This window comes from Pollicipes pollicipes, unplaced genomic scaffold (genome assembly GCF_011947565.3).
Source record: "Pollicipes pollicipes isolate AB1234 unplaced genomic scaffold, Ppol_2.1 Scaffold_6686;HRSCAF=7923_pilon_pilon_pilon, whole genome shotgun sequence".
Classification (NCBI taxonomy): Eukaryota; Metazoa; Arthropoda; class Thecostraca; order Pollicipedomorpha; family Pollicipedidae; genus Pollicipes; species Pollicipes pollicipes.
Window position 1 is genome coordinate 33,751,120 of NW_023596921.1, and position 25,412 is coordinate 33,776,531.

General features: G+C 51.7%; 1 protein-coding gene across 1 annotated transcript in view; it reads left to right on the top strand.

The window, feature by feature from the left end:
- LOC119108214 (serine/threonine-protein kinase BRSK2) overlaps positions 1-25,412 on the top strand; it is a 95,983-nt gene that overhangs the window by 59,442 nt on the left and 11,129 nt on the right. The window contains exons 6-11 of the mRNA XM_037231798.1: positions 1,557-1,772; positions 10,542-10,741; positions 16,027-16,122; positions 16,684-16,803; positions 17,774-18,015; positions 24,249-24,415. Coding sequence (XP_037087693.1) covers positions 1,557-1,772; positions 10,542-10,741; positions 16,027-16,122; positions 16,684-16,803; positions 17,774-18,015; positions 24,249-24,415 — 1,041 coding nt within the window. The remainder of the gene's footprint in view (positions 1-1,556; positions 1,773-10,541; positions 10,742-16,026; positions 16,123-16,683; positions 16,804-17,773; positions 18,016-24,248; positions 24,416-25,412) is intronic.

The following is a 25,412-nucleotide window of genomic DNA, read 5'->3' on the forward strand; positions in this document are numbered from 1 at the left end:
AATGCAGCAACCAACCATGCAGCCTAAACATTTTTATATGTCCCTTGTCCTTGTCCTTTTGTCCTTTTCTTGTAATAGTGGTGGCCCGTGGTTCATCAGTCGTGATGGGTCTTACGTCGAACATTACCCTTTCATCTTTTTCTTCTGAAGGCTCTCCGAAGTAGGAGCGCAATTCGATAAAACCCGCATGATAAACAGGCGTTGCATGACGTCTGTCGTTCCCAACTGATTCGGCGCTTGGCCCCAGTTGTCTGCAGCGCGTAGTCGTGCTACAGAGTGCCGTGCTGATCGCTCGGCCCGATTTAGGGCCTGTTTGTCGCCGGCGGATGAGAACGATCTCAAAGCAGGCCGAAACGTGGCGACCGATTTAAGGAAGCGTAAGATTCCTCGTGCAAATGTTTATCTACATAAGTGGAAGTTAAGAATAGAAGATGACATCGGCGCTGGCTGCACGCCGAAATTTGCGACTAAGCTGCCAGCATGCTCCTTGTTTCACGCAGAGCATAGCCGAGTGTCCGCCAAAGACCTCGGGCCCGCCAACGCCTCGCTGGATAAAGTTAGTCGTCACGGCGGCATCGAGCCAACTTCCGCCGATGCGGGCGACCAACCGTGCTGGTTGTATAAAGGCCCTCGGCAGAGCTGCCGTCTTGACCCGACCAGGGCCATTAGGGCTCCAATGCGCTGGGCAGCGTAGACCTGGCGACCATTTGACTCGCAATACTCGTAAATGTTGTTCGATAGAACGGAAATACCCACCGCCCCCGAAAAGAAGACTGTGACAATGATGCATGCCCTGCTTGTATACCAAACGTTTGATGCAGGTAAGGCGAGTTTGGGGAATTGATAGGCTTCAGTCCAGATGGGACACAAGTTTGGTGGTAAAAATTAATAATTTTATTAGCACTGTATTTATGTACTATCCAACGTCTCATGGGTTGAATGAGTGCAACCGAGCGATTCCAACCAACCGGAACCGAGCACCCACAGGCTACACTGCCTCCAATGCCATCAAGGGGAAAGTGCCTTACTGCCTCATATCCCTCCAGCGTAAGGGAAACCAGTTGGTAGAAACTAAATCACACATTATAGTGTGAAATGTGATGTGATCTGTGTTTTGGCTTACATTTTTCAGACGACCTGCAGACATTTAGGTCAACACCGCGTGGTACGCTTCGTTACACACAGTGACCATGGCGTGGCCTTCAGTGTGACTTGCTACGTGACCTATTCGGTGTTTTACAGCTGAAAGAACAACGTGACATGTGTCGTAATCCACGGTCTGAAGCGCACGTCTACTGTTTCGCAACCTCCTGTGTGGCCTGTAGCGTGGCATCCGGTATTAAATTATAGTGCGGGTATACTCGCACCATCACTTGCGGAGCGACCGGCGACGTCGCCTGAACCTGCAATTGAGCTCGAGGCGTCGCTGACGACATGGCCTGCACGGCGGCTTTAGAGATGTCCCGAAGTGGCTTCTGAACGCTATCCTAAACCGTGCCCTGCACACTGACCCCAGCCATGACCCGACCCGTCACGTGACCCCCTCGCGCCGGCAGGGGGAGAAGTACGACGGTCGTCGGGCGGACGTATGGTCGTGTGGCGTGATCCTGTACGCGCTTCTGGTGGGCGCGCTGCCGTTCGACGACGACAACTTGCGCCAGCTGCTGGAGAAGGTCAAACGGGGCACGTTTCACATCCCGCACTTCGTGCCGCCCGACTGTCAGAACCTGCTGCGGGGCATGATTGACGTCAACCCCGAGACCCGGCTCACGGTAAGGGACGATACTCGGCTCACGGTGAGGGATGAGACCCGGTTCACGGTGAGGGACGAGATCCGACTCACGGTGAGATACGAGACCCGGCTCACGGAAAGGGACGAGACCCGGCTCACAGCGAGGGACGAGACCCGGCTCACGGTGAGGGATGAGACCCGGCTCATGGTGAGGTACGAGACACGGCTCACAGCGAGGGACGAGACCCGGCTCACGGTAAGGGACGAGACTCGGCTCACGGTAAGGGACGAGACTCGGCTCACGGTAAGGGACGAGACCCGGGTCACGATGAGGGACGAGACCCGACTCGCCGTGAGGGACGAAACACGGCTCACGGTGAGGAACGAGACAGGGGTTAAGGTGAAGTTTAAGAGCATGGATCACGGACCGAGGGCACGGGTGGAGGCGTTGTGCAAAGGGGAAGGGATAAATGAGCAAAAGAAGGGGTGGAAGGAAAGGAAAAGGAGGAAAGAAGGAGGACAAAAAACAGAATGAAATAGAAAACATGGGGTGGAGAGAAGCGAAAAAAAGGAAAATGGAAGCTTCCGCCCACACATGGTTTCAAGGTTCATCTGACGCAAATGAAGCGCTTTACTGTACTTGTAGAACTGCAATATCAGCAGGTGACCAGCCACGTTTCCCATGTTGGCTCGATAGGTCATGTCGTAAAATCAATAGTCTCGCCACTAAAAGGGTTAAGGTGTACTGCGATCAGCAGGAGCCGGTTTTTGACCTCATGGCGACTGGGTCCCTTTCCTGCCCATAAATGAATGCTCTTGTTGCTGCTATTGCTCTTTATGTTATTCCGCCACTTCGCGCCTTTCTCCTGGCACCGCCTCCTTTCGAGCTGTAGTTTGTTTTAACATTCCAAATATGTCTGCGCTTTTTGCTGTTGTTCTCCGGGGTTTATTTGAGTCAGAGGCTCAAACATTTACCTTCGCCAGTCTTGTTTTTGTTGCGAAGCAACATAAGCTAGCTCAAAGCAGACTTCCTTCGCGTGGTCTGGCAGGCTCCCTCGTCTTAATGGCTTCAGGCAGCCCGGAAAATCGATGGGGTTTCTCTGAACGCAGCAGAAGCCGAGACACCACACGACGGCATCAGTCTGGCTTAGGCGAAGCCACGTCCCCAATTAGTCCCGCAGCACCGTCCTGATTCGGGTGTGCATCAGCTGGAATGGACTCATCATGGAACACTGGTAGTAGCTGCAGTGATACACCGGTAGCAGCTTCATTCATACACCGTGTGCAGAGGCGGACGGGCGGACATCCTTGCTGGTTTTTGCTGCGCACTCATGACTCAAGTAATAGCGAGGTGGTCACAAGCCAACTTTTTTCAAAGTCGGCACCGATAAGGAAAAGTGTCTAAAGGCTTTCTAACTTTCTCACTAATCCAGTATTGATGATACGATAAGTGCTGCCCTGAAGAGCCTGACAACATTGCGCGCCACACTGTTCTAGGAAACATGTTTGATATATGCCCCGGCTGTGTAGATGCGCGCAAGGTCTTCCAACATCTTTTGCAAACTTTTGCCTCACCGGTCACTGCACCTGGGGTGAAGTCTAGGCCCTGCACACATATCTGACCAATCCGGAGGGTGTGAAGCTGGATCAGTTCTAGCGAGGAAGCACGGTGGACAGTGCCACGACAGCGTGGTATTAAGACTGACGAGTTTCGGCGTCGACACCACTCGAGGGTGGGATGTCTGTGAGAGCTCTCGAAACTCCCATCCGTAAGCTGTCTGCGAACTGGTCAGTCGGCGACTTCCTTCCGCAATGTCTGAAAATTATTGAATGTCGGTGAAAGGGCGCATTCAGTCAACATCGTTTCGAAATATCTGAGCAAGCTCCTTAAACTGTGCACCGTCTGAAGGTTGGGCAGCCAGCACGTATGGCTTTCCGCAACATGTCGACTGTCGAGAATGTGTGGTTGCCTCGCCAACAAAAGGAACGACCGCTTTGGCCACATCCTCTGTGTTTGTTATATCATAGCGGAGCTCTAAAACCTCGCGGAAATCTAGACTTATGAGAGATTTGGAGGCAGTGGTGGGAGGTTCCACATGTGATGGCGAGCGTTTGGCTCAGTAACAACAGACAATGAGGATGCCGACCTTTGCCAGACTTGGATTATTAACTCATTGTTTTAGCTTCAGGCGGATAGCCACGCAGTGGTGTTGAAACCGTCTTGCGAAAACGGATTATGTAATTATGAGAAGAGTTTGTGTATCGCTGATATTGCATTTCACATAAAACTATTGCAATCCTGAGACGTCGAGCCAATCTTCTCAAAGACGGGCGTATTTCGCACTTCATTGCAGCTATAGGACATCAACCAGGCAGCTTCGACGAGTCTCTTGAAGCTTGCCAAGTTTAGAATACGACCACAACCTAAGAATCGAATTCAGCGCGGTACTCGCCGCTGAATATCGCGGCGTCGTTGCGGAGTTGAAGCTAATGCCGTACCTTAAACATCAGCCTGTGGTGGTTCCGTTAAATCGCAAGTCGCAAGCTCTCATGAAATTTACTTCAACGTCGTCCAGGTCGCAAAACAAGTTTATTATGTTGGTCTATACCTAGAAAATAAACAGCTTAGAATGATGTAGTTTATTGCATCAGAAGCCTCAGACATTTCCCACAGTAAATTCCATTCTCGACCTTCACACCTGCCTGCCATCCTTTCACAAGCAGTTCAATGTCGCCGCACGCCACTACGTTGGTCACGCGCTGCAGAGATGTCTGGTATGCTTCTCTGATAACTCCCTAGCTGGCGAACAACTCTTCTTGACTTTAGACGCTCAGTCACTCCTTGACCTTTGGACACAAAAAGAACAAGTAACGCGGTCAGGGCAAGTCTGGGTGTCCTAGTGCTTCGCACTAACACGAGTTCATACCTCATGGACCCGCCGCTCCTGAATCGGCGTCGCGCCGTCCTATAGCAGGACGGCACCTTTGTCGTAAAGCTCGGGACGTTCTTTCTGGATGGCGCGCCGCACCTTCTTCAGCTTTGCCAGCAAGAGGCCCTGTGACGCTGCGACCCTTCGGGACGGCTTGCCGCAGGATGACACGCTCAAGATCGTAGAGCGTCATGCGCATGACCTTGAGAGCTCCAATGCCGTGCAATGGGCGTGGCGACTCCACCCATTGCCCCTCTGAAATCTGTGGGCTCTTTTTGGCTCCCGCAGATGGGCTCAGGTTTTGTCGTGCTCGGAGATGCTGTGGAGGCAATAATTTCCTTCCCCACGCGCAAGAGCAAGATACTTGGATCTCGTCGCGACGTGACGCTGCCGCTGGGTCTCTGTCGGAAGGCGTGACACCCACTTCACTGAGACTTACCTCCTGTTCAGTTTCCTTCGGGTGATGTGGCGAGCTGTTTCGTTGCTCACATTGCTCGTTTGCCACCGTTCAAGCTGTCGTTCCCTTATCTCCATGGATAATGCCCTCCACTTTTCGCCGTTTCTGGTGTACTCGCAGAGCTTTGGCGGCCGGTGCGCGGTCATCTTGAGTGCTCTTCTCCCAGTGTAGAAACGCTTACGTCACCACCAAATGGCTTCAAATGCAGAGTAACCAAGTCCGAAGGCTGACGATGGCAGGTTGAATGGTTTCATGACGTGCTTTCGAAGCAGCATTGATTACCGTTTGCACGTCTTCTCTTGAAAACTATGTTGCGTGATCAATACATCAATCACGGCGTTAGGGAATGCCCTGTCTCCATCGATAAACGGAGAAAAGTGCAATGCAAAACAAAGAGAAGGGACAGTTGAGAACGTATTGTCACAAGTTGTCAGCGGTACACGTGTTCTTAGTTTTTTAGATGCTAACCGTTGCAGTGGACATACTGTACGACCCAATTAATTCGATCTATGAGCTCACTGCCCGCACGTTTTGGCTGCATGTCCTAACGTGAGCTTTGTAGATCTGGTTGCATATGTTGATTATGACGTCTAGATTTTGTTGTAATATACTTTATAGTGTTTGGTAAAAAGTCCAGTCACAGCCGGATGGAAGGATGCCGCAAACATAGATGTTCCAAATCGAGAATCTGATGTCTTGAAAAGCAATCCGAGACAACTGGGCTTATTTTCTGAACTGAATCTAATGTTTACTTGCTGAAATGTGTCTGCGCGGAGTTTACAAACATATATACGTCTAAAAGTCGAAACTCTCGAAGATAACTTTCGTTTTACTTTTTCACCACAACAAACTATCTTGGTGTCATGATGCATTTCAAGGTCATTGGACGGACGCAACTTCCGTCTTCCTCCTCGGGTGGTACCGCCCCTGCCAGACCTGTTTCGGGGAAGAATCTATAATGTACGCTTTCCTAATCATCCGCATACCCCAACGTCGCAAACATGCAGTGAAGAAGCAAACTTACGCAACGTGAGCCATTTGCGGAGAGAGGTGGAGCAAGCCACGTCGAGATGCTTAGGTTAAATCGCAAGATCAACTTTTTCTAGAAACACTCAAGCATTATTACCTTACTGCTCTTGGTCTTGAGTGATTGCTTCCTTGTTGCCCCAGGCTCATGTAAGTCGTTACAAATGGTCTGGGAGGGCTTCGTCGGGGAGCGGTCAACTAATTTAGCGCCGTCGTGACAAGTCTCTCTCGAAACATCAGCAAAGGACTGATAATTCTCTTGTCTAACTGGGGGGTGCACCGGTCTGCGTTACGCCGCTTAATACGGAGACTGATGCCCTAAAGCGTTCTGCCTGACTGCTTCTTTGGCACGGGACATTGTCTGCGGCGGTGAATCGATGGACGCTGAACACGCACACCACGGGCACGCGACTCTTGCACAGGCCCCGGGGGACCTGATTCTGTGTACCACCAGGCAGTGCGTCGCGTTTTTGAAAATCTAGTCATTCTGCTCGGACGGTCGCGAATTTTAGACTCGGCCAACGCAGGGTGCGGATCGATGCCACCAAATGTCGGAGGCCACTCGAACAGCGCTATCAGCCGGCTCTGCCCCAATCGTGGCTTGGAATCATGGCCTCGTCGTATTTAGCTGTCCACCCCAGATTGCCCATAAGCGCATGGGCAGCAGTGATGCAGCATTTAGCACCGTGCCACGGACAACGGCTCATGGGAGAAACTCTCCCAGTCTTCCCATTGTAGCTGTGGTGAAATTATCACCGCAATTTAGTGAGATACATTGGGGGAACATATTGTCGACCGAAAGAATCACGTTCGCCTGATTTTCCAAGTTTGCTTTAATTCCCAGAGCAAAGACAGGCTCCGCAAATTCGGCAGACTGGAATCTGTGCGGTTCACCGGGTGCGTCTGTCTCACAAGTCATGTGCAGAGCAAATGAGACGCGTAAAGTTATGTCAAGTTCGTCGCCATGGTCCGCCGTCGCCATGCGATGAGCTCACCATTTACATCGCATCATCATAAAGTAACCCATCGTGTCCACCCTCCCTAAAGGCTAGACAGCGACGGCATGCCCGTTTGGAATCAGACAAAAACCTGAGTAAAAGCGCATGGCCCACGCTGGGATCTCGCCACGAGCGTGGCTCACACAGCGCGGAAGCGAGTCTGCTGCCTGCGGATGGGCTCGGAGAATCTTCGTTGACGCCGCTGCCGCGCGGGCCATCAGGGGTGTCAGAAAAAGAGACTGAGGCCAGAAACATGGAGTGAAAGAGGGGACTTTGGATACGGATTCAGAAAGTGGAGATAAGGCTTGTCATACCCAATGATGAACCAGCAGACATCGCCCCGTGGTAGCGTCGTTTGGGAGGACGAGGCCTGTGCTGGCCTGGCACGCTCGTCCCCGGAAGAAGGGACCATCAGCGGACCCGGGCCGGCGGAAATCCGCTCGGCCCGGCCCGGCCCTGACGAGGCAGGTCTAGGAGAGCACCAGGCCGACCTCATGAGGCTATATCGGTCGCTTCGATATCTCTCATGGTGATTGGATCTCGTAAACTAAATCGCTGGTCCGGCCGGATCGCTGGGGCATTTCCGATGGTATATTTAGGGACGCCGGAGCGGCCCCGCACAGCTCTTTTGAGCTAAGAATGGCACCCGAAACTGTAAGCGTATTTCTTGTTGTTAGCAGTCTTTCTTATTGAAAACTCGTCCTTGCACAACATAATGAGTTTGTATTTCAACGCACAGCGCAGTTCCTTGGTTACCACTCCGACGTTTTTGTTTTGGGAGACCAAAACATATTTTTGAGAATTGCATTGCTGTTCTTTCAATCATGTAGTAATCTTTTCCTCTTTATTTTTAATCGGATCTCATGTTTTCCATTTTTAAAAAAATATAACTCAGGCGTACAGGCCCAAGAATGTGGGGATATGCATGTGTGTGTGCTTAGCGAACTCACAATTAGCGTTTAGTTCGTGCAAGTTGTGAAAGCAGCCTAACTGTCTCCACAAATCAAGCCGTATAAGTTGCCCACGCGAGTGGCTCTGGTATCAGAGTTCTGGCTGGGCGGAGCTTGTCGCGTGAACACTGACCCGCGGCATCGGGATATCGGCTAACTTTACCACCGCCGTTTAACCTAATGTAACTACACTAGGGACGTTTAACTTACCAGCCATTGTCGAGCGCAGTGGCCCAGTGATAGTCTCTCCTTTCGCGTCCGGGGAAATATGACGTGTAAAGACGCCACAATTATTTCCACAATTTAGTGTTGTGCCCCAGACATGCTTTGCTTGCTCCCGATACGGGCGGAAACGCACACTCAAGCCCTGCATCACAAAGACGGCATGAAACATTGGGTGTTGATATTGGGCTAGGATAGAGCACCGAGTTCAAAAGTCAGTCAACTGCGCCATGAAGTACCGGCACGAAAATCAGCGTAGAGTTTCCCCCGTGACTTCAGAAGTACTTCACAAAGTCCGACGTATAAAGTTTCATGAGAAGCCAGGTAGGGTCGTTGGAGACTGAGAAAGGTCAATTAAACGCTATAGAAACAGCAGGCCAATCCAGTAATTTCTTCCCGCGCGCTAATGTCTTCACGCGTTGAAACTTTCAAACATCATTGCAGAGCAGGGTGACGATATTGCTGTTCAACCGCTTTGCCACTTCCACTTACAAGAACCATTAATACTAATTCGTCCGCCAAAGAGATTCTGCATGAGTTCCGTTACCAGAAAGGCACGCGAGACGGCGCTGAACAGCTTCTACGACGTGACAGGGAACGTGTTGCTAAAATCACTGAAATAATTTCCATTTAAGTCCTTTATCTGCACTATTACGATGCACTCTTTACTTCGGGTGCCAAAATAGAATAACAACAAATTGCAGAAATCACTGTACATAAATTTTCTGCAGTTTCTGCATAATAAATGAAATAAATAATAAATGTCTGCAATGTCTGCAGACAGTTGCAGAAATCACTGAACTACGACAAAACTGCTCTCTTCAGGCGAGATTGCATTTAGGCTGTTAAAGGGAATGCTCTGCCCTTATATGGGGTTTTGAACTGAAAAAGTCGCCTTGAGAACCTTTTGATGCAGTTCACGGCCATACCCTTTTTAAGATACAAAGCCCTCTGGTTCCTGAGTTATACGCCCGCAAAAGTGGCAAAAGGCTTATTGAGGGACTATTTCAAAGCCACCTCCGCAATGATGATGCCATAGAAACGGCATACGATCACCGTGATATTGCAGGCCGTTTTCTGCTTATGGTCAAAAACAGCATGGCCGCTGACACATCCGCAAAAGCGATGATGCGGCTCATATGATACAATCCGCGGAATGTGATTTGCTGTTAGTAAGATTTCGCTGCTGAATGCGTGTCGCGACCGTAAGCGTGAGCACTTTCGGGTTTTGCGGCACTCCTCGTCAACGGGGATTTTTCCTTATAGCTAGGCAATGAGTCAAAGTTATAAAAAAGAACGCCACCGTTTGGAAAAAAATGACATCGAAAAAAGAATGGTGCTCTGCCGAATGTTTTAAAAAGAAGACATAATGGCAGCCCTGTCTTTTTTCTCCAGTGGGTGATCTTTCTTCTTCTACTCACGTGTTCCTTACGGACAGTGTCCTTCAAGCACAACCCCTTGACCTGCATTACCATGAACCCCCGTTGGGACTTTGGAAGGGAGCTCATGGTGAAATGCAGTGTTATGACCGTAAACCCGTGCGGAAATTGTGAGAAAGCCTGCAATTTGATAGTCCCGCGAGCTGTGCAAGACTAGTTTTACTATTGTTGCAGTACTTTCCGGACTCGAGTAAAAGACAAACGAAATCGTGTAAGATCAAGTGAAGTAATACAGCTCTACATAATGTTTCACTCGTACTTAACTGTACTCACATTTACATGTACCTCAGGCGCATACATTATGGAGGGGTGGTCTCAAATGCGCGTAATCAATGACGTAATGTGATTATCAACATGGTGACCACCGCCAACAGGTTCATTGCGACATCACCCACGAACGTCGGCGAATTTCAGCACCGTTGTTTTGCGGTGCCACCGTGAAATCACTGCTTGTGATTCAGCTGCATGATCGCACTCATCAAATATTGCCACCATGGCGCCATTGGTTCCTTATTTTTAGCGTTGTACCCCCGTTGGCCTCTGTATTTCAGGGCTGTGATATCATTGGCCCCTGTCTTTCAGCGCTGCAGCGCCATTGGTCCCTTTGTTTCAGCTTTGCTCCGGAAGACGCTGGTATTGAAGAATCCGAGCGTTCTGACTCTTCGGTACGACGTGGCGCACCCCAGTGCTGCGGGGTCACCAGTCAGCACATTTGACGTTTCTAATCGGTGTGATGCCACTTTTCGGTGCGCCCCCTCGCCCTGATGCCGCCGTCGTTGTGCTTCAGCTGCGCGAGATTAACCGGCACCAGTGGGTGGTGGCCGGCTCGAAGGGTGAACTGGAGCTGGAGCCGCCCATGATGGAGGTGGTGCAGACGCATGTGATCCCCGGCTCCGAGCTGCTCGACACGGACGTCCTGCGGGCCATGACACACCTCGGCTGCTTCAAGGACAAGGAGGCTCTCGTGCACAACCTGCTCTGCCCCGCGTGAGTGGAGACCGTTGGGATCCGATGGATACGCGTCCATTGGGCAACCGCGCAAATACTTTGGTAAACGGTGATCAGCGCAGTGCAGTGGGTATCCGCGGCATTAGTAGGACGTCCAGACTCGTAAGATGTGTGGAAATCTATGAGATATGTGGGATACGCGAAATTTATTGGATCCATAAGGGGCGTCGAGTGCCGTGGGGTAAATATGACACGTGAGGATTTGTGGCTCCGAGCGATCAGCTGCATGGGGTGCGGACGACGGGAAACGTTGAAGCGCGGGTGGGGCTGCTGCTGCGCGATATATTATGCTTCGTAAAACACTTACGACGTGAAGTCTTATCCATGGGTGATTTATTCACCAGGCTAATCGTTCCAGACACTGCTGCTTTAGATAAAATGCTCATGGTGGCCCACGAAAAAGAGCAGAGCTTCTTTTACTTTCAGATTCGCTCCATATAAATGCGCAAGACTGTGCCCGCACTTGAGTCGGCTATCCAATTTTTTAGCTGTACCGACTGGAATTGCGCACATGTGTGGTTACGTTGTCATAATTATTCCACCAGTAATGGCTGCATGAGTGGTCTGCAAACAGGGATTATTGTAGCTGAAAAGCTGACCAGAGTCAAATATTTGAGCCACGCTACACTCATGTGTGGTGTGAGCTGGACATGGTATCAGACGGCCAATTGTAGCAGTACACGTTGCACCGTTCAAATTCACTTCGTGACGATAAAATCCGCAGAGCACGTGCGTGAGTGGCAGTGAAAGACAGCTGCGACGTCTTGGTAGGAAAGACTAGACGCCATGTGAGAAGACTAGGGACAACACATTCAGGATCTTCGTGCGACTCGTGACATTGCTTCAGGGTGGAAACCTTTTTGCGCAGCCTCCACCAGCTGTCTGGCCGGAACGAAAAGTAGACCTTGAGATGCTGACTCTGAATGCGATTTCACATACGGAAAACAGCCATTTCCTCTGTCGTCTTTGCGAATCAAAATGGCGTGTGGAAAATCTCGTTGGGATGTGATGTAAGCCGTTAAGTTAGAAAACAGCCGCGACACGTGGCAGCTGGATTTCCATTTCGGATGGTCTTCCTGGAAGCAAACGCCGGATTGCAGCTCTTGAAAGCAGGAGGCTTTCTACAATACAGGCTGCAGCCGAGCACGTTAAATCACGTAGAAAGCTCCAGCGGGCCTTCGGCTGATAACAAGGTGACTTTTAACGCCTATTGTAATCACCTACTGCACATTTTCACGGCAGAAATTCCCTGGCATACAGAAAATGTCAACAACCAGCCAAAGGGAGCAGCCTCCCGATAGGAGCGCTTGTCTTCCCAAATAGAAAACGCACGAGCCATTCTTCCCGTGACATCAGAAGCGGTCGTGAAGGCAGTTGTTTTGCGTCACAAAGGGAACTTTACCTTGTGTCCTCATGGTTCAGAACCGGTTGTCATTGCATGAAATCCAGCGCTTGCCGCGCGACCTTTTCAGCTTCCCGTTTGCAGCCAGAGGGTGCGTATGCAATATGCCTGGGCTCCACTCCTTAACAGCCGCCATTCATTCTGTCCAGGCCGCAGCAGGCAATGGATGGCTTAGTTCCGCGGCCGCGTGTTCAACTCCATTCATCCTGGCCGACATGCGGCAGCCGAGGCAATAGATGCTCTGGCTCAAACGCGGCCGGGGCCTGCCGGCCATCACCGAGGGGGCGACGTCCGAGGCCGCTGGCCTGGTCGGCTCCCGCCCCGCCCGCGGCCACGGAGTCCGTTGCCAGGGGCTCTGGCGGACTGGATGGCCGGGCACCCGTCTGAGGTCGGCGTGCTCTGGAACCGATGACGTGGCGATGGTTTGTGACGGCTTCGTTTGGTGAGGAACACATTAGCAGAACTCATCGGAGACATACTGGAGAGGAACAATGCTATACTGGTCGAAAAGCAGAATGTGAGGAGACAATTATATTGCTAACATGTAAATATTTTCGGAAAGTTTTGGGATCAAGCAAGCAATGCCTGGTAGATGATGACTGGATCGTTGCCCTCTCCCTAAATCACATGATAGGACACTATAGCATCTACCCCCATCACATCAGCTATTCGTCCAAAGTTACCATCACTTCGTGTCATTCATCCAGTGAGTGAGCAAGCCATTTTCTTACGTCTTTGTGACACCAGCAAAACGTTCTTGCAATGCTCTCTTCTCACTGCCTCTTTTTTAGGGGTGACATGATCCACAATGCATAATATTTCCCTCCGTCTGCCCAATTCTGACTTAGAGCCACCATCCCACCATTATTTGTTCGCGCCCCATGTTTAGGTACAGCTCCCCCAGACGCAATCCCGTTGGAAAATTGAATTTTAATCACGACTGCTGCCGGTGCAGCACTGTCGTGTGAAATGAGCTTATACCGCGCCACTGAACGCGAGTGCGGGATTTGATAACAGCCAAATCCTGCCATTAGGGCGGTGATCTTCGCTTGTGCTGGCGGTTACCAACACAGCATCCATACAGGAACTTATCTCGATGCGTATGTGTCCTGATAAGAAAGCTACCAATGTAAAAGAATGCTTTGATTAAACTGATTCGAAACAAGCCAGAAGATCCAGAATCGTTCTTTTAAGTGACCGAAAGATCCGAAGTAGTTGCGCGCATTTAAGTGATAATGTGTGTGTTTAAACAAGTTAAGAACGTGTGCACGTACTGGGTGCTTGAAAATATTGTGGACATATTTGCAAAGTGCATCTCTTTGATTCATTTAGGTGCATGCATTGTTTGGTACACAGCGTTTTTTTAAGAGTAAAGTGCACGTCGTGGCCATTCAAAGATGTTCTTAAAGCCTGTGTATAACGCTGCTATTTACTTAGCTAGGTCATCCTTTGGTGGCTAGCTACTACACGTGAAAGTTCCGACGTGCCATGATCCATTGCACGATATTCTAAAATATATAGCTATGATGCAGTCATGACAATATTCTAAAATATGGTCATCCATTCTTTCCTTGCGAGTCTTATGTCCATTAAGTGTCTTACGTAAGCACGTGCGGCATGAAATGCGCCTCACCGGTGCCGGGCGATGTCCCAGCTGGGCAGTGGTGCCAAAGCTCAGTGAATTAAATCACGGCACAGTGAATTAAAGCTTCAAATGTAGCGTGCACCAAATGACAAGCGTAATAATTTTTGCACTTGTTCTGCCTCAGCGCTTGTGGAGAAAACTTTTCCGTGATTAGAATTTTGCACTTGCCCGTTCCAGAAACAAGGTGTCGGAAAACACTCGACTTCACCCACCGATGTAAAAGTCTAGCAGCAAAACATTGCTGTTTGGCAGGCCTCTACCATCAGCGGATCTGCAATAGGCACTTTCCCTGTACCGGGCCATCGGGTGGTATACTGCGCCACCACAGCGCCCGGCGCCCTCGTTCAGCGTGGCTGTGCTGTCAATTGCCCGTGCTATGTGCTGCGTCTAAAGGAGGAAGGCCGACGGGTGCAGGGGAAGGGTGGCAGACTGCGCGCGGGACAATTAGCTGGTGACGAATCGGTTCCTCGATTTCTGGGGGAGCGAGGGGCGGGGTCGGCGGATGGGGTCATCTCCTCCGGTGCCCGTCCCGGGAGCGTGTTGCGCTGGACCCCTTCGGGAGGGGTGGTTCTCGGACTGGATCATTGACCTACGTCTCGCCACTCAGGGTCGGCCTGGACTGGACCAGTGACCGGCACGCGTCAGAACGTGTGTGCCACGTTGGTCATCAGGTGTTCGTGCGCTCATCTCCGGGTAGGGTCGAGCTGGATCGTTGGACCACGTGCCGTTTGTTCGCCAACAGAGCGCGCTCGAACGCAAAACATTTACCAGGTTGTATACCATGGAATTGGCCCGCGCTGACCTGGTAATCCAATAATGTGGTTAAAATGAGCGCTGGCTGGGTTTAATAGATGATATAGGATGATGCGTTTTACGAGCAGGTATGAGACCGCGCTCTGCTAAAAATGACATCTTTGAGCACATTTTGCACATTTTTGAGCATATATATATATATATATATATATATATATATATATATATATATATATATATATATGCGTGAGTGTATGCATGTAGGTATATATAATGTTTTGCTTACATTATTTGTATCGCTTGCAACGTAACGTCACACTGTGAACGAGGTAGTCGGTATCGTGGAAAGATATGGTTACCGGAAATGGAAACAACAGTTTACTGCTAACCTCGCCGCATACAGTGATGCCTGCAGGGCATGCAAGGGTTTGGTTTCCTGCTGGTCGTATACTGCCGCAGTGATTGCTGGAGACCGAATGGTCGCACTTTACAGAGCATGATATATTCATGATGTGAGCCTTTGATGCGAGCCCTTGGCTGTGCTGCGAGGAGATTGCAGTCATCGGCCGGCGGTTTGCTGTTCCTGAAGTGTGTGCAGACACGTGAAAAAACATTTGGAGATTGTGATGTCTCTGCGTTGTAATTTTAGGGCGTATTACGTAGAGGTGGCTTATCATAACAGGATGTCGGCTCGCGATGAGGAAGGGGTGTATCTTGCACAAACACTCTTGAACTCTTATTGGGCGCTGTCCTCTCTGAGTTCTCTATAGGGTTCTGCACAACATATGCGGAGCTCCAATTAATGTAAAGAGACAAAACCAATGCTGCAAGAGAGAATACGTTAAGAAATACGCTACTTGGCCCAGTTTTTTCTGCCTGGTTTTGGACATCGGTGTGTCAATGAACGCTTTTGGGACACTAAAACCGTTTTCCCCATGTACCATGAAAAAAGCAAAGGGGAATTGTTTGAATATATCATTGACATAATTGATTTAGTTTGCTTAACCGCGGCTGTTTTTTTTTTTGCGAGATCTGGATGTAGGGCCGTTTGGCGCTCTTGGTAAATCATTAGTCCAATAATTTCCGACATTTTGGGAGAACAAATTCCTCCTCCTCCCCGCGTGCAGTGCAAGCAATGTGCACCGAATTAAAATAGGGTTAAAACCACCTTTCATCGCTGAAAGAATTGGGAAGTCTTTGCCGTCGTAAACCTCCATATCGCCTTTTGCAAAGGGCGCAACGTTGAAATACCAATTCGTTCCAAACACCAAGATCAAGGTAAACCCGCTTGTATAACTCCGGTGACCGTTGCCCCGGTGGCAGCATGCCTCATAAACATTTACATGCGCCCTCCGCCAGCTAGAGAAAGATATAAATTTGCGTAGAAATGGCGCAGTATCATCATCAATCTCCAGCACTGTTCCGATGCGCCCAGCCAGCCTCACGTCTTGACGCCGTCCGCAGTCACAACACGGAGAAGGTCATCTACTTCCTGCTTCTGGAGCGGAAGAGACGCAAGCCGGCCTACGAGGACGACGCCGAGGCGCTGATGAGGGCCAGGTGGGTGGAAAGACCGGACTCCCAGCCGGATCGCATCAAACACCTCGCCACCGGCTCTCGAATAATGGCCGCCTGAAAGGCCTGAAATGTTTCCAGATGCTTCAAAGCAGGAGCAGGGTCTTATCACGAAAGAAAGATTTGTTTGTGCTTGGGAGCTTCTCATCTTCAAGACTGCAGGGCTCTTTTGATGCAGCTGCTATTTTTCACAAGGCGCGTGAAAAATATGCTTTGAGTTGGACAAAGGCATGCGACATTGGTACATTCTATCATCTATTGAAATATGTAGCATCTTAAGGTACGCTGATGAAGATGGACAGATAAAGATGTTATGCCTTAACAATTTATTGCGGCTTTCAGGTGTTTTGAAGACTGAGGTTCACTAGCCGCGCATGGCTCAATGGTTGCGACAGCGTAACTTCGGAAATAACTCGGAGTGCAGGTTCAACAATGTCCGATAGTTCTGAGTTCATATCCCAAATACCGTCCACATCGTGTGCCGGGGATAATGTGCTCACTATTCGCGAGCGTTCAGCAGGCAGCCACTCTGCGTTCCGCCCCCAGGTCGGACTCGGCCGACCCGCCGCGGAAGCGTGTCGACTCGTACAAGTTGAACGGCTCCACGCACCACTACGAGCAGCTGAGCGAAGGCTCGCCCATCATTCCGCGGCGCCACTTCCACCAGTAAGCCGCGAGGAAGGCGCCACGGCGACTCGAAACTCGAAACGGAGGGAAGAGGGGGGGGGGGGGGGGGGGGGGGGGGGGCGAGCTCTGCAGCCTTCAGCGGGGGTCTCTCGCCATAGCTGACAGGGATGCTCGAGTAGAGCGTCCGAGCTGTCCTGAGGTCACTGCCCACCAGCTCGCCGCATCGGTGGGGCCTGTCAGGCCGCACCCAGTAGGGTATCCGGAAGGGTGCTCCGGTACCCTGTCGGATTTGATCCGGGACGAGTCCTGCTCTGCGTCTGCCTGGGACTGACCTTCTCTGGCCTCACCTTGCCCTCGCATCGCTCCGGAAGGGTGCTCCAGTACCCTGTCGGATTTGATCCGGGACGAGTCCTGCTCTGCGTCTGTCTGGGACCGACCTTCTCTGGCCTCACCTTGGCCTTGCATCGCTCCAGGTGCTAGCAGCCTCCGTGGAGGCGGCCCTGAATTTGCCGTGATGCTGGAATTATATGTTAATTATGGCAGAGCTAGCTTGATGCCAAACTGCTAATTCACGCCACCGGTTGTCAATGTTGAGCCGTCGCCCACCATCCTCCATTGTCGCTAATCACTGCCATGTAGCCTTTGTGCAGGATCGCTCCTTATCGTAACCTGAAACATGATCGTTGTGCGATCATGCCGTATCTTTATTTCATTTTCTCCATTGTAACCGCCCCACTGCCCCCATCAGCCACTCAATGACGTCCCCGCCAACTCATGGGACTTAGAGCAGTGTGGGTGGACTGTGCGCCATCACCTATGATTGCCAAGCCACCATCCTGCTTTGTCCCTCGTTTTGCAACGCGAGCTCAATGCCCCAACCACACAAGCTCTACTGGAACTGAAAACATCCTCCAGGACCCAGATCATCTTGCGCGGCCCGCAGCCTCTAGCAGACCATCCCCTCAGGCCGGACGTGACGCGCTCCCTGACCGCCGCCCCCGCCCGGCAGCCGGCGAAGACCGAGCAGCTCCTCCGGACTGAGCCCGCTCTCGTCGTCGACGGTGACACCGACGGCCTCGCCGCTGCCGTCGCCCAAGCTGCTGGTGCGGCCGTCGCCGCTGCCGGCCTCGGACGAGCTGGCCACGCCGCCGGCCTCGCCGTACGGAGCGCCCGCCTACTGGCGCTCGCGGCTCAACACCATCAAGAACTCGCTGATGGGCTCGCCCCGCTTCCACCGGCGCAAACTGCAGGGTGGGTCAGGCGAGGTCGCGCCAGCGGGTGTCGGGACTGGGCGCGTGTGGGGTCAAGGGCGGGTGCGGGGAATGGGGGTGCGGGGTCGGCTTTGGCGGGGGCTTGGCAGAGAAGGTTAAAAAGGGCCTTTGTCAGTAAGTAGCTGTTTGAACCATAACCTGGCCCATTCGCACTGGACGTTGCCGTTTTGCCCAGATGTTTTTTGCTCATCTCATACCTTGCATTGCTGCATTTGTGCGGCATCCACAGCAATCGGGCAGGTAGCAGCGGTTCGTGTCGTGACACGCCGAGGTTCACGAAATATCGCATTGTGGATGGAAACCTGTGATATATATATATATATATATATATATATATATATATATATATATATATATATATATATATATATACGTACATATATATATTAGGACACACCCAACCAAGTGCTCCGCTACCAAAACTAAACGGCATACTTATCTCCAACGTGTTTAAACGTGCATTTTCGTATGGCCGAACAGGTACAATATCCGGGTGTGTAGCGTTTTCCATAGTACTACAATACATAAGGAGAACCAAAATATTTCATGATACGAACAGAAACTGACTTTTGTGGTACATTTCGAACTTATAAAATTCGTAAATGTAACGTAACCTGGCTAACCCATCACAGCGGAACGGGTGAAAGTATGATAAATGCCTCGTGTTGATCTATTGCCAGCGGCCGGCATGAAATTGCCCGTTTAAAGCGGGTATTCTGTGACGTGATATGAGCACAAGTCGTGCTCGCGACGTAACTCACAGCAATGCTTCGTGCTGCGTCCGTTTACGTTCATCTCATTAAGTATGTCATCTTCGTCTCATCTGTCGCTTCATTTCTGTCGTGGGAAATAAGAAGCTATCGCTGCACTTTCTCCGTATAAAATTGGCCACAAAATATTTTGACCTTCGTCTTCGCACCGAACAGTTACTTTATTCGTTAGTCGCTGAAGAGCGGTTTAATCCTCCACAAGATAATTGTTAACTTCGTTTCCATTTAGTTAGTGCCATATCGTCATGAATGGTTCACACAAAATTACCTCAGCCCTCTGCATCTAAAATTACTAGATGCGGTGTGACGTAAAGTAGCAGGTAGGTCAGCTGGGGTTTCAGTATGCTGGTGCCTGACGGTATGGTAATAGTTGCTCAATATGAGATCGTTCGATCTGCATCTGAGTTCACAGGAAAGGCTCCGTCGGTCTGAAGTCTGATGGGTTTGACAGCCAGGCCCGGCGGCACGTCTCCCGTCTTCCGGTGAAGCCATTCATTGATTTTAGCGTGCCGCCGCCGGCCGGCTGCACCAGCGGCGGCGCCTACCACGGTCCGAACAGATGCGGTTGCTTTGAGTTCGGTGTCTGCGGCCGCCCTGACGCCAAAGGGACACTCCCTGGTTAGACTTGGTGCACCAGACTACGCTGCATGAGAAGCCGTATTTGCTGGAAAGGGTGGCTGCGGACAGGGTGGCTGTTGAAAGGGCGGCTGTGGATGCGACGAATAGTTCAACATCTCGCGTGGTGGGATGCGTATACGAAGGTGGTGTATACTACATTCATTATGGGCGTAAGGTGCTCCTCTGGCCTGCATAGTTTATTGCGGAGCTATGTGACCAGCGGCGTACGTAAGAGGTGAGATGATGACACTGCCAGCCGCGCTTTGAAATCACAGACCCTAGACCTTACGCCGATGGAGGCGATGTGATGTGTTGGTGTTACAATTAGGTGAGACCACGCTAGCGTTTGGACGTTACCGGTGGCCATAGCTGGAGGCCATTCTCTGCTCAGTGGCTGGGTGCTGTGAAGTCCTAGCTTGGCGAGACATGAAGGGATGCCGGATCCTGTTCGAAAGATAGGATGGAGCATGTGTATACTTATTCTACCATATTACATTGTCGTAGTTTCAGTAACTATCTAACTAGTTCCCTGGTTCATCGAACAAAATGGTAGAATCAGTGTACCAACGTGCTAAAAGTGTTTGACAATATTTGCCAGACAAGTGTGTTGAGCAGGTGCAGATTGGTGGGCGAGAAGCAGTCGCCAGCGGCAGGGTATAGACTCGCAAAATCAGTTGGGGGGGGGGGGGGGGGGTAATTCAGGGTCGGTCGACTTAAAGTACCGCCAAATGCTGATTCCAACGCGGATTCGGGTAACGCTATTTTGCCATGTTGAGCAAAAAGAACTGATTTTATATTTTCAGTTTTCTTGCGCTTGACGTTATGCAGGAGAATTCCGATACGATGCTTGTCAACGTTCCTGTGTTGCTTCTTGGGGCATCCAGTCCAAAACCATATACAATCGCACTGCAATGCAGATCGATATGAGCCGAATTAAAGTGCTTAATCGTATAGGTTGATTTTCAGGGTTAATCAATGGTTTTGAGCTAGCAACGCTCCGTGGACAGAATCGCTAACCATCGTATGCTGCCATCTCGTATCTCATGCTCTTTTTCTCGCATCCACGTAAAACTTTGCGCTCTTTTCATTCTTTTTGTTTGGAGTTGATTTCACCTACGGATCGCACCTCTCAGAAAGAAAACTTAGATTTCCAACGGCATCTAAATTATAAGATCTAGCCCTTGATTACGTATATGTACACTGATTAATGTTTGAAACCGAGCCAGCGCCAAGGACCTTACAACATAATCGCATGTGGTGCGATCATGGAATGAATACTGACGGCAATTCGAGAACGCAAGCCCATTGGCCATGTCCACACTGATGTCACGTCGTTTCAGAGTTGAAATGCCAGCCCGGGCTCTAATGGAGGTGTTCATCTGGGCTGTGCCATGCAGGTCATGTACTGCATATGCCCCTCAGAAAATCAGCCGAAAAGCCTTCGAAATAGGGTCATCGCTGCTTGGTTCTGGAGGACGCTCATCGGCGGACGCTTGACGTCAGTTTGCGCCTTTTTGTGTCATGTGCTCCTGTGTTGTCAGCGTGTTGTACAACAGTTGTTTTGACCGGAGTATGAGGTCCGGAACTTAGAATCTGGTCGCATATAGTATAAACAACATACTTACCCGTCGCTCCACTAAATGTAATAATTTGAAATCCTGCACTGCACTCAGGCTCGTACGACCGGATAAGTGTAAAATTCGACACAGATACGACGCATTTGAGGTAAGAATGAGACCAATGATGCCATACTGTTTTAAGTGCATGATCTTGAAATTCTGGGGTCCTGTTCGAGCCTCATCAGTGCCAATCCGCCGCTCACTGGTATGGCTGACACGTTTTGTTGAGACTGCGTCATAATTAAAGCGCCTGACAGGGCCTCGTGCCACAATCCTTTCATCGGTCGCGTCGGTGAAACTATTGGGGTCAAGTATGGTCTTCTGGTCGGCGTCTCGCGTTATTGAATATGCAAAGTTCTGCTGAATGGCCAGAGCCATTCGCTACCATTCCTGCCTTAAATTAGGAACATAAAAACCTGACGGTTAAGCCGATGGACGTGACAGATTTAATACAAATCACCGACCCACTGAGTCATGATTTGACTCGATCGCATAAAACAAAAGCATGTCGGACATGGGAACATGTGCGTCCATGGCGGATGTCGGACGCAATCAAGTGGTGGGGATCGCAAAGCGGGCGGCTTCGCAAATTTGCAGCGAAGTCACCAAGAACACACCAGCGAGCAGTCGACCGTCAGGTCAAGTCAGGCATTGTGTAACCCATCTCCTCTCCGTCAGTTGTCCCCTAATGGCAGTTGCGTATGTTTTATTCACGCATGCAACCCGTTGGGAAAGCAGTTCTCCTTCGACAGCCCCACCCCCCCCCCCCCCCGAGACCTCTTGCGGGGCGATGTTATTCTTGCGCCTCTCGCGGGAGCTGACATGCTGTTCGGCCAGCGTGTCAGAACCGTCCCGCCCCCCCCCCCCCCCCCCCCAACCCATCCCTCTCCCGAGCCGAACAGGCCGCTGGCGATCGAGCGCCGACCGAACAGCCGTCTCAGCGGGAGGAGAGGGGAGGGGAGCGACGGCGAGGGCTGGCCGCGACACTGCATCCGTTTGACAGCGATGGATGACGGCGGCGGCCGGTCGGTTGGCCGTTCGCTGTAGTGCTTCCGGCCGGTGACGGCCGACCCGGCTCCAACTAATCGGATCAGGTGTCAACGCCGGACCGCGCGCAACCAGCGCCCGTCAGGGAGCAGCGGTCTGCTCTCAGCGGTCTGTAGCCGCGGCCGGCCGGCGCCCGTCAGGGGCAGCCGCCTGCTCTTAGCGGTCTGTAGCCGCGGCCGACGGGCGCCCGTCAGGGAGCAGCGGTCTGCTCTTAGCGGTCTGTAGCCGCGGCCGACGGGCGCCCGTCAGGGAGCAGCGGTCTGCTCTTAGCGGTCTGTAGCCGCGGCCGACGGGCGCCCGTCAGGGGCAGCCGCCTGCTCTTAGCGGTCTGTAGCCGCGGCCGACGGGCGCCCGTCAGGGAGCAGCGGTCTGCTCTTAGCGGTCTGTAGCCGCGGCCGACGGGCGCCCGTCAGGGGCAGCCGCCTGCTCTTAGCGGTCTGTAGCCGCGGCCGACGGGCGCCCGTCAGGGAGCAGCGGTCTGCTCTTAGCGGTCTGTAGCCGCGGCCGACGGGCGCCCGTCAGGGGCAGCCGCCTGCTCTTAGCGGTCTGTAGCCGCGGCCGACGGGCGCCCGTCAGGGGGCAGCGGTCTGCTCTTAGCGGTCTGTAGCCGATCAGGAACGGTCTGGTGGCGGCTTGAGAGAGAGAGAGCGATATATATATATATATATATATATTTATATTTATATATATATATATATCGTATAGGTGCGAGGACGAGCTGGACCCTTGATGCCGGCAGACATAGTGTCCATAAACGGTGAAGAGGGATTGAGAATGAGCTGACAGTACGCTAATATATCCGTCACCGTCGCTAAGTTGTCGCTCTCTACACCGGTGCCGGTAAGTCCACGCATCCCATCTGGGCGAGCGAAAGTAGCAGGAGATAGCGAGCGAAATGAGCGACCCCGTGCCCTTGCAGTCGTTTCTGGGCTGCTCTGACGCGGTCGATGGCACCATGTTTCCCCTGACCTCCATCAGTTATGGCCGACTCGGCTGGCCTCGGCCCAAGCCGGCGGAATCGTCCTCCCAATGATGGTGGTCGCCGCCCGCCGGCGGCGCTGACGTCGTAGACGGAGGCTCGAGCTCTCGTGCCCTGCCCCCGCCCGTCACTCGCAGGCGGCACGTGACACCTGTGTTGCTTTAACTGCTCCGCCCACAAATAATCAGGTGTTTAACCGTGCTGACACGCCTGCCGAGAGCGCTCTCCTGTCCCTGCCCCCACCCCCCCCCCCCACACACACACTGACAGACAGTATCTTCCACATCCGCTGACTGACCCGGACTTGCAGCACGGTGAGCGAATGCGTCAGAAGTAATCAGACAGATGTCCAGCCGCGATATGAGTCATATTTTCAGATCTGTGTATCCGGCGTGCGCCCTGGAATAGACGGGCGACCACGGACTTTGCAGCATTTTCTTCTGTATTTATGAAGTGTGATGTGGAGCTGACATGCATCACTTACTGATGAAGACACATTTGTGATTGTCTCATCGTGCTTGGCGGTGGTGCGGTTGGTGCTGCGTTGGTGCTGCGTTGCATGATGGATAACTTGTCCCAGAAGTTCTTTATGGATTGGGCGAAGCTGGTCGCAGAAGTTATCACGTGCTAGAAAGGGCGTCGCCATAGAGGGGTTAGTTTTGCCGTCCATGGGTGCGGCACTCACATCTGAAAATTTGGGTTTGTAGGCTAAACTTGTTTTTCCTATCGATGATTATCTGCATTGATGCTGCACAGCTATCATATTTCTCGCCTTTTGGCTGCTTCGAAATTATTGTAAACACAAAACGTCCTGCTCAGTGAAGTATTTGGTAATAATGAATTATCATTATTGCTACCAGAAGGTAAACTAAAAGGAAAAAAACGTATTGTATGGTTAGTTTCAGTTACGCCGATCTTGAAATCGCGATTTTTTCATTGCTAGACTTCCCGTGGACACCTGTCACCTTTTGTCTGCCATTTATGTAGGTAACACGCAATTTGCGAGTCTCAGCTCCTCCTCACACCGTGCCGAGTATCAGCTCCTCCTCACACCGCACTTAGTCTCAGCTCCTCCTCACACCGCACCGAGTCTCAGCCCCGCCTCACTGCTTGCCGAGCCTCAGCCCTTCCTCACCCCGCGCCGAGTCTCAGCCCCGTCTTACACCGTGCCGTGTTGCAGTGCCGTCTGACGAGACGCGCCTGACGCCCGAGTCGTCGCCCGAGCTGACCAAGCGCTCCTGGTTCGGCACGCTTATGGGCTCGGAGCGCGACGAGAGCTACACCGTCATCGTGCGCAGCAAGCCGCTCGCCATCGTCAAGGCCGACCTCATCCACTCGTTCCTTTCGGTGAGCGGCCGAATCGCGTGGGGTAAGCTCGCTCGATGAGCGGCCCAATCGCGTGGGGTAAGCTCGCTCGGTGAGCGGTCCAATCGTGTGGGGTAAGTTTGCTCGGTGAGCGGGCCAATCGCGTGGGGTAAGTTCGCTCGGTGAGTGGCCCCATTGCATGAGGTAAGCTCGCCCGATGAGCTGGCCCGACTGCGTGGAGGAAAGCTTTCTGGGTGAATGGGCTGTACGGAGTGAAGATAAACTCCGCATGAATAGCAAAGCAGTAAAGCTGGGTACCGAACTCGCTCAGTAATTGAGGTCTATCCAGCTGTAAGCCAGCGTTAGGTACAGGAGGTTCATTCGCATGCATGTGCAAGAAAGATTGCATTTCCGTTAACTCCATCATCTACTTTTCGCCAACGCCACATACTTCTCAGCGAGGCGCGAAGTACCGATAAAGAGCTTTCATTCCATGTACAACAGATTTTCACGAGGGACGGTCCAATCGCTCTGTATAGCTGACCTCGAGTGCTCTAGTGCTCGGAGCTGAAGGGCACTTGGCCGGTTGGTTCGTATCAGTCCAATTGGACCGTGACCACGATCGGCGCGCGCTCTGGCCATTACGCTCATTGGAAACGCCCTGCTGCCCGTATCAGCGGCAGTGCTCCTGAGGGATTTACAATCGCGCTGGTGTGCGCTGGAATCGCCGCTATCTCATTTGTATTGGTGTTCCGTAGGCACGCTGCATGAACGGTGTTACGGGCCCTGCGCCTTGCTAATTAAGTTTTGCCGGGAGGAACAAGCAAGATGTGCTCAGTTTTGAATTGCGCGATAACTCCATCGACTCAGAAGTGTCCTTTGCCACATCGGCTTCTTCACACAAATCTTGAGCAGGTGCTCTTGGTGTGTGATTCATACGACTGATATGAAGCCAGAAAGGCTGTCAACACCAGCCGTTCGGTAATGTCAGATTCTGCTGCGCGTTGTCAACACCAGGCCAACCGTTTGATGCTGGGGA